General features: G+C 42.8%; 1 protein-coding gene across 1 annotated transcript in view; it reads right to left on the bottom strand.

Annotated features, from left to right (window-relative positions):
- Window positions 1–4,381: 4,381 nt before the first annotated feature.
- The window catches only part of LOC138741575 (glycoprotein endo-alpha-1,2-mannosidase-like protein), a 44,810-nt gene continuing 33,628 nt past the window's right edge, over window positions 4,382–15,563 (bottom strand). Inside the window, exons 3-4 of the mRNA XM_069895831.1 lie at window positions 9,837–9,913; window positions 4,382–6,099 (exon numbers count right to left, since the gene is read on the bottom strand). Coding sequence (XP_069751932.1) covers window positions 5,463–6,099; window positions 9,837–9,913 — 714 coding nt within the window. The 3' untranslated portion in view covers window positions 4,382–5,462. The remainder of the gene's footprint in view (window positions 6,100–9,836; window positions 9,914–15,563) is intronic.

The following is a 15,563-nucleotide window of genomic DNA, read 5'->3' as shown; positions in this document are numbered from 1 at the left end:
AAGACTTTGATGACCCCACAACGGTGGCTGCCCGAGGAGATGTGCTATGGGTGGTGAAGAGGGGCACCTGCGTTTTGCATGAACAGGTGACGGAACCTTGTCAGCAACGCCCGGCCAGAAAACTGACCAACCGCCTGATCGATTAATGCACTGTTTCTATTATCCACGGTGGGGTACCGAGGCCAGTCAATGCTGCTCCCCCTTCACATTCCAGGGAAACACCAAGGCCAGCTGTTGTTGATGGTTGCGATGGCTGGCCAACTTCATAGCCTCCTCCACATCCAAGACTCCCTTTTGGGCCAATGTTTCTTGGTGGACTCTGGGGCACAATACAGCACGCTTCCCCCATCCAGCCTAGAAACCAACAGTGGCAAGGTAGGCCGAGAGGAGAGCTTCGAGTAGCAAATGGCTCCAACATTCAGATATTTGGCACCCGTACAATTCCCCTCTGTTTTGGGAACAGACAATTCACCTGGAAGTTTTTGGTGGCGGCCGTACAACAACTGTTACTGGGTGCCGATTTCCTTAGATTCAACTTGCTACTGGTACATGCTTAATTATTTCAGACACTTGCTCAAGGGCACTGAACTTACTAACCCCCATCTATACTCGGTGAGTACTGCTGATAATGAATTCGCTCAAATCTTAGCGGAATTCTCCATCATTACACCCCATTTCAACTCGGCAGAACCCAAACACAGGATGAGACACCAAATTATCATGGAGGGCCCTCCTCTCCACGTCAGGGCTCAGTGTAGGGCCTTCCCCCTCCATATGGTATCTAAGGAAGCTGGAGGTTGGAGACCATGTGGAGATTACCGCCGCCTTAACGAGGCCACCATGCCTGACAGGTATCCCATGCCCCATATCCACTCATTTCCATTACTTCCTGGAGGATAGGAAGTTCAAAATTTACGCAGTCCACAAACCACTTATATTTGCTTTCAGCAAGATGTCAGACTCTTGGTCAGCCAGGCAACAACGGCATCAATTTTCGACCGTCATTGAACATATCGCTGGCAAGTCCAATGCAGTAGCCGATGCCCTATCCCATCCGACTATACTAGCAGTGCATGATCCCGCCCTGGGTATCAACTATGCGGCCCTGGCAGATGTGCAGCAAGCAGACCCTGACACTGGCGTACCGGACAGCACTTACCAGCCTGCAACTGGAGGACATCCAGATCACCCCAGGTAACCGCATGTTGCTCTGCGACACCTCGACTGGTAAACTGCACGCTGTCATTTGTCGTCGCCTGGAGGAGGCAAGTTTTTGATTCATTCCACAATTTGGGTCACCCCACTATCAGGACTATAGTTAAAATGGTAGCCAACAGGTATGTCTGGCACGGCCTTCTGTAAAGAGGTCACTCGGACCAAAATGTACTCAGTGCCAGGTGACCAAGGTCCAGACACACATTAAAGCCCCTTCACAGCCTTTCAAACCAGGATGCCACCATTTCAGCCATGTGCACATAAACATTGTATCCAATGTTTATACTTTATTTATTGACCATGGTCGACGATTGACTAGATGGCCAGAGGGGGTGCGCTACCTTAAATCTCTACCTGAACACCTGGGTGGCACGTTTCAGGATCCTCGAAAACTTAACATTTGACAGGGGGTCCCAATTCACTTCCAGCCTGTGGACCGCCTTAGCAAATGCCCTGGGCACACCACCACACCACAGCATACCACCTGGTCGAGAGGTTCCACAGGCACCTGAAGACAGCTCTGATAGCCTGACTCACCAGACCGAATTGGTCATATGAACTCACTTGGGTCCTGCTAGGCATCCGCACCGCCCGAAAGAGTATTTCCAGGCATCCTCTGCTGAGTTGTTCTATGGCGCACCCCTAGACATCCCAGGTGAATTAGTGTCTGCTTCCGAGGACTTGAAGGAGCTCCTGGCGGTTACATTATTTCGACTGTGCAAGCGCCTGGGCTCACTAGCCCCAGTTAAGCTCAGTGCTCACAGGCAAACCAGCACCTTTGTCCCAAAAAACTTTCCAGACTGTCATTACATTTTTGTCTGACACAGGGCCCACCGACCACTCCTTTAACGGACTTAAGGGCCATACCGCGTTGTCAGGCTTAACGGCATCACCTGTGTGTTGAACATTGGTGACATGACTGTCTGAAACCAGCCAATCGCAGCCAGTCAGTTGTAGAGGGCCCAATCTGGGCCCACATATCCAGAAGTACTTGCATTGTTTTGGGTGCTGGGAGTTCTATTATGAGAGCAGGTGGTGCTAGATCTGTGTTCGGGGCATTGGGTGCTCCAATTGGAGGGAGGCCAGCTAGGTCTGGGTGGTAAGTTTGTGCTTGGGGTGCCAGGAGCTTGGATGGGTGCTGAAGGCATCAGAAGTCATGTGGGTGGGGGGCTGGGGTGTTGGGAGCTTGGATGGGTGGGTGGTCGGGGCCTAAAATAGAGGGGTAACTTCACACACAATATATAATGCCAGAAATTTGGGACAAATATGGGGGGGTGGGGTGTTGACATTCACGTGGTATTGACTATTACAAGTGTATATACAGTATTATCACAGTCGCATACTTGCCTGCATTGGGAGCGGTGCCGGTCATCGCTGATGTCCTATCTGAGGCGATGCATGGGAGTAATACCACATATGCACGGGTTAGTTCAGAAGGTGGCATTCGTTGTGGTGGATCTCAGATGCAGGAGGAGGAGATGGAGTGTGTCAAAATCACCTATGTGGCAGAGAGCCAATGTAAAGAGGGGTTTGGCTGGGTGGTGTTTGGTGGGATGGAATTCAGTATTGTGTCTGAGAAGAACAAAGAGAGTCGACCCCATTTTGTGCTGGAAAAAAAACAAGTGATTCTTTAAGTTGTGTCCCTGTGGGTTCACGGCAACTTCTAGGTTAAAACAAAAAGAGATGAGGATAAACTCATTACCAAAGCTGTCGGGGAGGTCAAATTGGAGGTTTCCCTTCCCCTCCTTTTTTTGTTAACAAGGCACTGGCGTAGTTCACGATCCTCAAGGCACACTTCTCTCCCCTCATTGAGACAAATCAGAAGATTAAATTTAGTTTAATTGTGGTTTGTCTTCCAGAGCAGATTGCCTGTCAAGGGGGGGAGGGAGTGGATGTTTTAGATAATCTGGATGGTAATCTCCCATATGAAATCCTTATTCTGTGGCATATTTAGCCTTCTTAGGAGTGGTAGTTCTTAAAGCTGGAAGATGTTTTGGGAGGTATTTGCATGCAAAAGCAGGTTTTAAAGATGGTTAAGTATATTAATTATCTGTTTATTTTCAGCTAATAAACTGGTGCAACCTACCCAACAGGCACATTTAGTCCACACTTGCTGCCTACTCCAGGTACTGTCAATGCAAACTATATGAACGATCTAAAAACATAAAAGCTCTAAAAGTTGGGTTCACATGAGAAAGAAAATGAACTAATTTTGTTCTGTTGTGTGTAATTGTTGGATGGTAATTAGGTAGGTTAGGGAGGGGATGTTAGAGAACACCTTATTTACTGGTGGCACAAGTTGTGGAAGTCCTTGAAGATAAGAAAGTAATGGCTCTGGTTTTGTAGTTTGTTCATGATGACCTGGTCTTTGTACATTTTCACTCTCTCCCTGTTTCTCTTGCTTTTCTGTACTCTTTCATTTTTATGCCTTTCTCACTCCCCTTTTTTCCCCTCTTATTTCTCACTTTATACTCACACTTTCATGTCGTGTTTCTCTGCCCCTTTCTCCTTTATTATCGGCATCCAGTCATTAGTTCCAACTGCTACATTTACCCATGTACAATATGGCACTTAATTTGCCTGTTGCTTCACAAAATGTGATTATGCTTTGAAAAATAAATATAATTTGAAATTGTAGGAAGCTGCAGCGATGAAATTTTGCAGTGAATAATGATTAATGGAACAATGCGGGAATGAGATTTCTAAATATGGAGTCTTTACCAAAGACGTTTATGGTTAATTTATAATCCACAGTGATAGAAGCAATATTCAGAATTCTCTACTCTAAGTTCGTTCATTGCTTCCTAGATCATCGAGTTAAACAAAAAAGTCTGACAGTGCTGGGGTCGAGTGCAATACACAAACATGCTGGAGAAACTTGGGCCATGCATCATCCATAGGAAATAAAGGGTAACTGACACTTCGGATCTGGGCTCTTCGTCAGGTAGAAGCAAAAACAGGCATGTATCTGAATAAAAAGTAGGGTTAGAGGAGGAGGGAGGAAGGGGCAAGTATATCTCATTGAATGAACATCGCAAACTGTTCACAATGATTTAAAAAATTGCCGTCTTCCTATTTTAACCATCAACGACATGGTAAAGTTAGAGCACAAGCATGTAAAATGAATAATGAGATAATTTTCCCATCAGTGGTGTTGATTAGCCATTTATTATTAAATAATCAGATGTAATTGTCCACCTCAGAAACTCAATTGGCCACGTGTTAATGGCAATTTTATTTTGATGACATTTGTATTGATTCTGAAAACGCATACAACAAATTTCATTGTTCTAATTTATGTACTTGGGGCTAAACATCCAAGTGTAAATATTATTCCACTCACTCCAGTTGTAAGTAACTGCAACAGTGCTTGATAATTAGTTTTTCTTGACTCTTCAGTTAACCTTGAGGAAAGGGCCTTCCAAACACTAAGCGCCCTAGGCTGGCTGAAGAATAGCTGTAAGATGATTGTATAAACTGCTGCAATTTGCTTTGTATTTACTACTTCCTTGCCGATTGCCCTGTGTCACTCAGCATTTAAAGTACTCGCGCTGTTTTCAGGATGATTTTGTATAAAAAGTTATTGCAACTTTTTCAGGAATAGTCAATGTTAGATCCTGCAAGATTTTAAATTTTATTCCTCTCCACCCTCATTACCCAGAGTGGGTGGTGAACTGCGGCTTTAAATCTTCCAGATTGTACGTTTATAAGTAAATAACAGCCATTGGGACTTGCAACCTCATGATTTCCCTTATGACTTACCTCAGCCTGTACCTGGCACATAGCCTACAACTTTGTACAATGCTGGTATAGCAGGATGCTGCTGACTGGAAGTGGCAAATGAATATGGAATTAATTTTTTTTTTTGACATAATTCCCTCAGGAAAATGCTTGCAGCTATTTTCTGGACATCTTTTGGAGAAAAGATGTTCCATCTTTTTTGTGCAACATTGTGGATTGGGCAGAGCAGAGAGAACTTGATCAACAGGTGAACATCCAGTTGAGCTGGATCCAAGATCTAGCATTAACTTGAATCAGAATCTCATCCAGGATATGAAAAGTATGCCAAGTAAATGATCTTAAGGGATGTGTCTGGTTGTCTCTGTCAACACAAGCTTTCAGCTCCAGGCCTCCTGCTCTAGCACATGAGAAAACACATTGACATTAGGTACATGGGACTGCTAATATACTCCATTCATTGTAATGCATTTAAAAGCAGCAGAAGCCAAAGTTTCATTATAAGTGGTTTACATCAGCCATTGTTCTTTCTCTTTACAAAAATGTTTGGCCCATTTTTGTGTCAGCTCCAAATACAGGTTTGGCTCATGTGGCTGGTAGTCCAAATAGGTAAACTGTGCAGTCTTCTTTGGCACTGCCTTTTCTATCTGAGTGCCCTCATTCCATTCATTGAAAGATGTGATAGAGATGATCTCTGGCCTCACTGTGAGAGCAGCATGAAGTGTGGTTTCATAATACTTCCCACTGACCCGGTTCCTTGTGTTGTGATTATTCCATGGGCGTATCCTAGTGTCTATGTATCCAGGTCCCACACTTGGAATGAACATCAGGTTGTTGCTATCGCAGAAAGTCTTGATAGCCTTCCAGTTTTGGTGGGATGATCCAAATGAGAATCCATTGGATGCAAAGTAAGTGTACAGTCCATCAAATCCCGATTCCAGGATGTCCTGTTTGTGCTTTTCCTCCACTAACAGCCCAATGAATATGCCATCATACTGAGTATTGCGAATACTGGTGGATCCTGAAGGGGTGAAGAGATTGGCCCAGGCAGCTGGGGGTGTCAGATAGGAGTCGTAGATGTAAAACATAGGAAGTAACCTGCCAGTGCTAGTCCTGTAGTAGTAAAAGGCTGAATGGGCTCCATAACTGCAAAAAAAATTGTTACAGGAGAAATCTTAGACAACAAATCAAAACTTAAAAAAAAAAGAAATGCCATTCTAAACAAATTTTTTGTGAACCTGGCTGGTCTAGGTGGTGGCCTAGCCCATGTGGCACCACTGTATGTACATTAGATTTGATTGAAGCCAGTGAAAGGGTTTGGCTTGGTGGTGATTCATAGAATGTTAAGAGATGAGTATGTCTCGCTACATTTGTCAACCTTTCCAAATCAGGTAGAGGGAACTCTGTTTATTTAACTGTTTTTCATTGCTTTGAAATAGATATAAAAGTCCATCTTATTACAGTCTATTCAAGGCCTATTTATGTCATATTCCAAACTGCCTTGGGATTCAAACAATGGACCAGATCATTGGACCCTTGATTAACTCTCAGAAGAGGTTGGGGCAGCAGAATTGGGTGCTGGCTTACCAATGATCTTTGAGTAGGTTAAGGCCTTCAAACCAGTTATGCATGCTGCACGGATGGGAGTGAAACCTCCTGACCTTTGTATCAGTGGGAAAAGTCTGAGGGTGCCGATCTTGACTCCTCAAAGATGCTTCAATACATCTCAGAATGTTCAGTGGCAGGAGGCCTCAGACTCAGTGAGGCACCTGAAAAAGAATTGAATCTGGGTTGTTCATGACCTTGGAGTACTGTGCCCCAAGGCCCGGTATGAAACTCATGAATTGTGAGTAAATGTTCCCATGTGGGAAAGATCACACAAACAAGTCCATCCATTGTTTATTATTCCATGTGAAATATTAGGGTCTGATTCAGGATAAGTAAACACTGCTTTGCACGTGGGAAATCATGTCCTGAATTTTTTTTAAAAGGTGACCAAGAAGATTGAGGGTGGGGTAGAAGATGATGTCTATATGGTCTTTGGCAGGGCCTTCAACAAAGTTTTGCATTGTGGATTGGTCCAGAAGGTAAGATTGTTTGAGCTGACCAACTAGATACAGAATTGGTCATGATGGTAAGAGAAAGAGAGTGGTAGTGGAGGGATGTTACTTAGATTGGAGGCCTGTGACCAGTGTTGTGCTGCAGGGATGGTGCCAGGTTCATTGATGCTTGTCATCTAGTGTATATTAATAACTGGAATGACAAAGTAGCATGGTCAGTTTGTGGATGACACTAAAATAGGTGGTGGCTCTGACATCTGCCAACATGAAGTGCTCCGAGATTTTGGTCATAGCTCACATGTACTCCAGCCTACCTGCCACTCTCAACACACTCCAATTCAGATCATGGCAAAAGATGACATCTCCCTGTCCCTACTCTCAACCCTGGACAAAAATGACAGGCAACTATTTATTGATTAGCTCCACTTTCAACAACAATACTCCCACAGATCAAACTAATCTCCAAGCTACATGGCCTTGATGTCAGCACCCCTCTCTGCAATTGGATTCATGACTTCCTATCCCACAGGCTGCAATCAGTGAGGATAGATGACAGTACCTCATCCACGATCACCCTCAATGCAGGGGGCACTTCAAGGCTGTGTACTCAGTCCCCTACAAGACTCCCTGTTCACCTACAAGTGCATGGTCAAACACACTTCCAGCTCCATCTATACCCTCATGGATGGCACCCTATCATAGGCAGGATCTCTAACAATGTTGAGGCTGAGTACAGAAGAGAGAGAAAGCTACTAGTGACATGGTCCAGGACAACAGCCTTTCCCTATGTTGGCAAGATCAAAGAGCTTGTTTTTGACTTTGAAAGAAGATGATGTTCACTTTCTGGTCTGCATCAAAGATGCTGAGGTGGAGATGATAGACAACTTTAAGTTCAGGTGCATAAACGTCTCCAGTGACCTTTCCGGGTCCATCCACATCAATACAATGGCCATCATCACCTCTGTTCAGAATCCATAGATCACTGCATCCCTTCACAACTTCTTCAGGTGCACCACTGAAAGCATCCTATCGGGGAGCATCACTCCATGGTACAGGAACTTCTCCACCTAAGACCTCAAGGAACTGCAGAGCGTTGTGAAATTGCTCAAGCCATTACATTACCCCCCACACCCTCACCCAGTCCCTTCCATCGACTACCATTTAGAACTCCTGCTACCTTGGAAAAGCAGCAAACATATTAAAGGACTCATCCCACCCTTGTCACAGTCTCTTCACAACACCACCACCCTCCCCCCCCCCCCCCCCCCCCCCCCCCCCAACCACGCTCCTCTTTCTGTCAGGAAAAAGATTCACAAGTATGAGATAAATGTGCCACCAGATTCAAGGGCAATTTCTTTACTGCTGTTCTCAGCCTCCTGAATAAAATCTAAATTAGTGCCATCATGTTGCCTTTGTTCTGTACCAACTGATCTCTCTCTCTGCACTCTTGAACTATGTATGAGATGTCTGCATGGAGTACTTGCAAAATATCTTGGTAGATGAGATAATAAACTTGAAGAAGTTTATCTAAGATTACAACAGGATCCAGATGTACTGGAAAAATGGGCCAAGGAATGGGAGGTGAAATTTAACTGACAAGTGAAAGATTTTGCATTTTAGAAGGCTAAACGAGGGTAAGACTTAAACAGTGAATGGTAAGGCCTGGGGAGTACTGTGGAACTAGAGATTTGGCAGTAGAAGTACATAGTTCCATGAAAATGGTGACACAGATAGATTGGGACGTGAGAAAGGCATTTGGCACACTTCATCCATCAGGAGACTTGAGTACCAGAGCAAAGACGTAATGTTCCAATTGTACAAGATATTAGTGAGTCCATGCTTGGAGTACTGTGCATAGTTTTGGTCAACCAGTTAATAGGGAAGGTATCATTTATATTGGAAAAGGTGTGGAAAAGATTCCCAAGAATGTTACCGGGACTGGTAGTCTCGAATAGTATCGAGAGACTGGGACTTTTCTCCCTGGAGTAGAGGAGGTTAAGGGAGAGAAGGGAACTAGTATTAGAGTTTTTTCCTCAAGGTTGAGAAACCCAAGAACAGAGAGCAGAGATTTAAGGTGAGAGGGGAAAGATTTGAAAGGGATCTGACAAAACCTTCAGGGTGGTCGGTGTAACATAACACTCAAGCAGGAGTATCTGGTCCCACATTAAACAGCACACATTAGTTGAAATACTGTTTCTGCAGTTTTGCCTTCTCTTTTGTAATCCATCCATTGTATCATATGTAAGATTTAATTACTCACGTGTAATTTTTACTACATGCCTCATGTTGTTAAAGCTTCCCCAGCACAATGCAGCGTTTCTCTTTTAAAGACATCATTTTACTAATCAGGTGCTTGAAATAATATAATGGCCTAATTTGTTTAACTTGATTTTATTCCTATTCTGTTCTGAGAGATAGATCTATTACCCTTGTAGCTGGTGAACTGTACAGAAACTCATCACTTAACCTGGCAGTATCATGAGAATTGGTATTTGGGAATCACAAATATAAACATGGACAAAATTTGAGTTTTGATTTAACGTTTGTTTGCAAAAAGAGTGGCAGAGAGGATCAATGGAGTCTCCCTTCGCCCCCTCCCCCATCAGTGATCTACTGGGACCATTGCCTGAAGAGGGCGCACAAAATCAGTGAACCGGTGCGGATTCGAAAGGCCAACATGGCCTGTTTCCGCTCCGTAAATGGTTATATGGTTAGTCTTTACCATCCTGCTCAACCACCAATTTCCTGACTCTGGGCACCCACGCTAGCTTGTGTTTTCTGTGCCTGAGGTCCATGGAGTCACAGTTCAATGTAAGAACTCACTTGTCCACAATGTATTTGATATTCTCATATAGCGAGCGTTCACTGCGTCCTGAATATGGCAAGATGTGAAATGTCACCTAAGAAAAATAATAATGCACAGAATTAAAAAGGTGAAAGGCTATAACATAACTAGGAATAATCCTTTGGATGCGTGACTCTTAGAAATGCACACGGATGCAAGAAAAATAAAGGGTTATGATTGTAAAGGGTTACGTTGTTGTGGAGTAAGTTTTTTATAGTTCCGCACAACATCGTTGACTGAGGGCATGTTCTATACCTCAGAACGTACTTGGGACCACGTGTCTTTAATGCTCACATTAAAATACAACTCTGCTTTCGCATGATCTGCATCACTCAATTCCCTACATATTCATGTGCCTACCTACATACCACTACTTCTGACAGCCTGCTCCAGACATCTACCATTCTGTGTCAAATAAATATTACCCTGCACATCTCCTTTAACTTTAACTCCCTTCACCTTAAATGCATGTCCTTTAGTATGTGATGTTTTTACCATATCAATGCCTCTTATAATTTTCTAAACTATCTGATCTCCCTCAGCCTCTGACACTCCAGAGAAAACAACCCAAGTTTGCCCAATCTTCCCCATAACTTGTTACCTTTAAAATGGGCAACATCAGATTAACTCTCTTTTGTACCATTTCCAAACACTCCACACCCTTTCAGTAATGTGACCACAAGAATTGCACACAATGTTACAAGTGTGGCCTAAACAACATTTAGTACACTTGCAACATGACTGAAAAAATACAGAGTCCAACTTAATGTAGGCATGCAATTTTTTTTTCTCTCTTTGGCTTGGCTTCGCGGACGAAGATTTATGGAGGGGTATGTCCACGTCTGCTGCAGGCTCGTTGGTGACTGACAAGTCCGATGCGGGACAGGCAGACGAAGATTTATGGAGGGGTATGTCCACGTCTGCTGCAGGCTCGTTGGTGACTGACAAGTCCGATGCGGGACAGGCAGGCACGGTGGCAAGGGTTGGGTCTTGGGTTTTTCCTCCTTTGTCTTGTCAGTGAGGTGGGCTGTGCGGTCTTCTTCAAAGGAGGTTGCTGCCCACCGAACTGTGAGGCGCCAAGATGCACGGTTGGAGGCGATATCAGCCCACTGGCGGTGGTCAATGTGGCAGGCACCAAGAGATTTCTTTAAGCAGTCCTTGTACCTCTTCTTTGGTGCACCTCCATACAGTACCATACAGCATGCAATACCATACAGCTTTATTACCCTGTCTACTTACTACTTTCAATTATACATCTCCACTCTCAGATCCCTCTGCATATCAATGCTTTTAAGAGCTCTAACATTAACTGTATATATCGCCCTTGCATTTGACCTTCCAAAGTGCAACACCTTGCACTTGTCTAAATTAAACTCCATGCCAATATCTGTAACTGATCAAAATTGTGCTGTATCCTCTAATACTCCTCTATTACTGTCTACTACTCTTTGTGTCATCTGCAAACTAACCCACCCACCAATTTTCTCATCCAAGTTATTTATATCACAAATGACAGGGATCCCAATGCTGATCCATGTGGAATACCACTAGACATGGAAGGCATTCCCTTTCATTACTACCCTCTGTCTTCAATGGGCCAGCCAATTTTGAATCCAAGCTATCAATTTACCATGTATCCTGTACATCTATACCTTCTGGATCAGACTACCATTGGGGACCTTGTTAAATGCCTTACTAAGGTCCATGAAGGTAATATCCACTGCCTTACCCTTGTCAGCCACTTTCGTCACTTCCACACAAACCCATTTTGATTGTCACTAATCTGACCTTGCCTTTCTTAATTTATTGTTACAGTGAAATACGGGTCTAGATGTTGCTGTTAGCTCAATCTCCATTTCCTACAGTTCATCTTTCATTTATGTTGTAGGTTTAACCTTGTGGAATTGCTTATAGCAGAAGCAGAATGTGAGGTAGTAGTCCGCTGGTCAGATGACCATAGTACAATTCTTCTGCAGTGTGGTTGACAGGGTTCTTGACTGTGCCTCATTAACTGTACAATTCTCTTCTCCCTCCTTCCCACAAAAGACTGTATTGATGCTGGAGATGACCTTTATTAATGCCCTTCAACTGTAGATGCTCTTGAATTTCAAGGAACTATCCAATAACCTGAAGCATTGCAGCATCCAACATGTGTAAGCAATTTCATTATCCCAGAGGTCAATGACATGGTGAGATAATATTTCCTGAAATTGAACCTAATGCTTTGCTTGCAGAATTCTACCAATGCCGTTTGTTTCTAATTTCATCCAAGCTCATAGCCACCCAAGCAAACCCATTGTTTTAAAATGCTGACCAATTACATCTTAAATTTGACGTTGCCCTTCTGAAAATAGGCCTTGCATTTAAAACAATCGTCTTCAATATTTTTTTGTCCAATGCTATTTGGCATTTAGGAAGTGGTCATGAGCTATCGTACCTCCAAGAAGAAATATAGTCTGTTTTGTGAAGCTTGTTTAATCATGGAGTCTCAAGAATTTCCTGCTGTCTACAGTATTGACCTCCATACCTGAAGGATACGCTTTCTGTGCAGTAGGAGGATTAACTTATCAATAGGTATTGTGGAAGACTGGCTGTACAAACACTTGAATTTAAAGAATGAGAAATTATGTAATTGGGACAGCCATAATTCTGAGGTTGATGCTGAAAGGCTTATTCTTCCAGCTGGAGATTGGAAGGAACAAGGGTGATTGACGTTGAATAGGAATGAGTGGAGAAATTTCTTTAAGACAATGATGGCAAACCTTTGAAAGAGAGTTGTAGATGCCAAGCTGTTGAGAAGATTATTGTCACAGAATATATTGTCACAGAGGAAGTATAGAGAAAATCCAATGGATTGGTTCCTCAGATTCCAATTAGAAGAATGAGAAAGGATCTCTTTGAATTGATAATGGTTGGACACAAATAGAATCAGCGACTGGGTGAGAAAGTGGACAGCACAAAATCAATCACCACCTTCAAGTCACACTCAAGGATGTGTCTGCTTGATCAATACAAGTGTAATTTGAAGGTAGTACCCTTTGGCCTTTCATGTGGTAGAATTTGTTTATTGAGGTTCTGGAAATGAACTTGTTTAAACCTATTTTGGAATCTAAATCTTGATAGCCTTCACTCCAAAGATTGCATATCATTATGGAACCCTTTCCAAAACTACTTCTCTCATCTTCCAGTCCAGTGCCTAAAGGAGATGCAGTTTGCTGGATGTGCGGTATAGCCCAGTGGTGCAGGTGGTTGCTGTGATTATGGTGGGACACACAGCTTAATGAAATTGCAGGAAAGAAAGTTCGAAAGACCACAGGCATCAGCACATTAATGATTGCCACATCAATCTTGAAGCTTCCCATAAACTGCAGAGAGATAAAAATGGCTCATTTAGATATCCCATGTAAAATTTTGGACTCCTTGCTTTCAAAAAATGAATATATTGTCACAGAGGAAGTATAGAGAAAATCCAATGGATTGGTTCCTCAAAGATTCCAAGAGAGTGAATGGATTAGAAGAATGAGAAAGGATCTCTCTGAAACTTGCAACATTTTACCAAGGTCTGAGAGTTTGTCCCTGCAAATAATGAGAAGCTTGTCAGGCAGCAAACATGGAATGAAATGGACAGTCCTTTCAAGTCGGGACCCTTTTTCGATACATATATTAATGAGGATTAAAAGGAGGGGGTAAGGGTCTAGAACAGGGGTGGCCAACCTTTTAATTTAGACATACAGGACAGTAAAAGGACATTTTGGCCCATGAGTCCATGCTGCCCGGTTAACCTACAACCTGGTACATACTTGTGGGCCATTTGGCCTGCTATCCTGCTGTATGTCTAAATTAAAAATTAAAATGTTGGCCACCACTGTCCAAGCAGTAATAGGATATTGGAAAATTAAAGTGGGAGATGTGGCGTGGGGGACAGGCAGGGGAATAGGGGTGAAGACTACTCAAGCTGAATATAAGAATAGGCTGGGAAAATGGTAAAGGACAAATAGAAATAGTAGAACTGGAGGTGGGTTTCATCTGAAGATTCATTGTTTATATCTGGTGAAGTATAATAGGCTGTTGTTCCTCCAGTTTGTTATTGGGGTCATCTTGGCAATGGATGAGGGGAAGTGGAAATAAAATGGCTGAAAGCTGGGAGTTCCAACCCATGTGCAAGGATAGAGGGCCGGCGCTCAAGAAAGTGGTTGGCTGATCTATGTTTGATCTCACCAATGTAGGGGAGACCACACCGAGGGCACTAAATGTGGTAGACGAGGTTGGAGGAAACCCTCTCTCATCTGGAAGCTCTGTTAATATCCCAGTGAGGAGAAGGTGCAGCGATCAGTCTTGCACTTACTATGGTTGCAGCAGGAAGGTCTGGGGACAGGTGGACAAATGGGTGGGAAGGGAAGAACAAAATAGAGAATCACAGAGAGAGTGGTCCCTGCCTATCACATGCTAATCATGGACATTTCCTGTTACTGGACAAGACTGGAATCCAGATTCCTAGCCCAACGTAGTTCTTGCTACTTCGAAACGCGTTTAAACATGCTGTTAAACTGTGAGCGTTCAGCGTCGTACACTTGTTTCCTGCTGGTGAAATTGCCATTTCTAGTTTACTAAAAATTAATTTGTGTTTTAATTTCAACTGTTACAACAACAATTTATTGAAACCCCATATTAGCGCAATCCCACTTTTTTCATGATGAGGTTTTATGGACCTCAACAATCACCTTATAACGGGGCCACATTGTATGTGAAACAATTCTACCATAGTAAATGAGGAATTTAAATTTCAGTAACCACCATAATTAATTCTGAGATGAAAGCCAGCATAAAACCTTTCATTTGAAGCAGAGGTGGGGAGGGATTTCTTCCTTCAAATAGTTGAATGTGTGGAATTCTGTAGCCCAGAGGAGCTGTGCTAAATTATTTCCTGCATCCAGGGCTGTTCTTTATCTTGCTGCCTAGACATTCCCTCTAATCTTTGAGTCCATCTCTATTCACCACAACTCTTTTAGGTTGATGGCGTGTGATAATGTTGAGCTTGATTCTTATCTGATTTGGATATTTAGGAATAGAAGCATGAAGTACAGTAACAAAAATTCCATGTGAAATTATCTTTCACCACGATGACATGCAAGACAATATTCTAATTATTTTGTGTTTCATTTACAGTTGTGGTAACTGTAAAACTAGTGGACTGTCCTCAAGGCTGAACTGGTTGACTAATGTCCTTCATGGATGGAGATCTGTTACCTTTACCCAGTTTGGCCTGTCTGTGTCTTCAGACCCACCAATGTCATTGACTCTTAACTCAGTTCAAGGGCATTTAGGGATGGACAATAAATGCTAGCATCACCAGCGACATCCTCATCCTGTAAATAGACAAAAAAGTGTTGTTTTAAGGTGCCCTGGAATTGCCCTGTTATTTCTAAGTGTTGATGCTACATAAACCATATTTTACATTATTGTTTAAAAATTGAAACAATACTTGACAGCAGGAGTAATTATTCATCAGATTTAGTTTTTTAACCACTGCCAGAAGCTATTGATTAGAGAATATTTCAGCATTTAATATTTTGGTTGATGCATTTATATAGATTCATGTTTTTGTCCTTGTCATCTAAGTGCATGGGAAATCAAAATTAAAAAAAAAATGTAAATTCAAAAAGATTGGCAACTCACTGATAGGGTTCAAATGCATCTTTGGCCAT

Source organism: Narcine bancroftii, chromosome 8 (assembly GCF_036971445.1).
Source record: "Narcine bancroftii isolate sNarBan1 chromosome 8, sNarBan1.hap1, whole genome shotgun sequence".
Classification (NCBI taxonomy): Eukaryota; Metazoa; Chordata; class Chondrichthyes; order Torpediniformes; family Narcinidae; genus Narcine; species Narcine bancroftii.
This window is presented reverse-complemented; position numbering and strand designations above follow the sequence as displayed.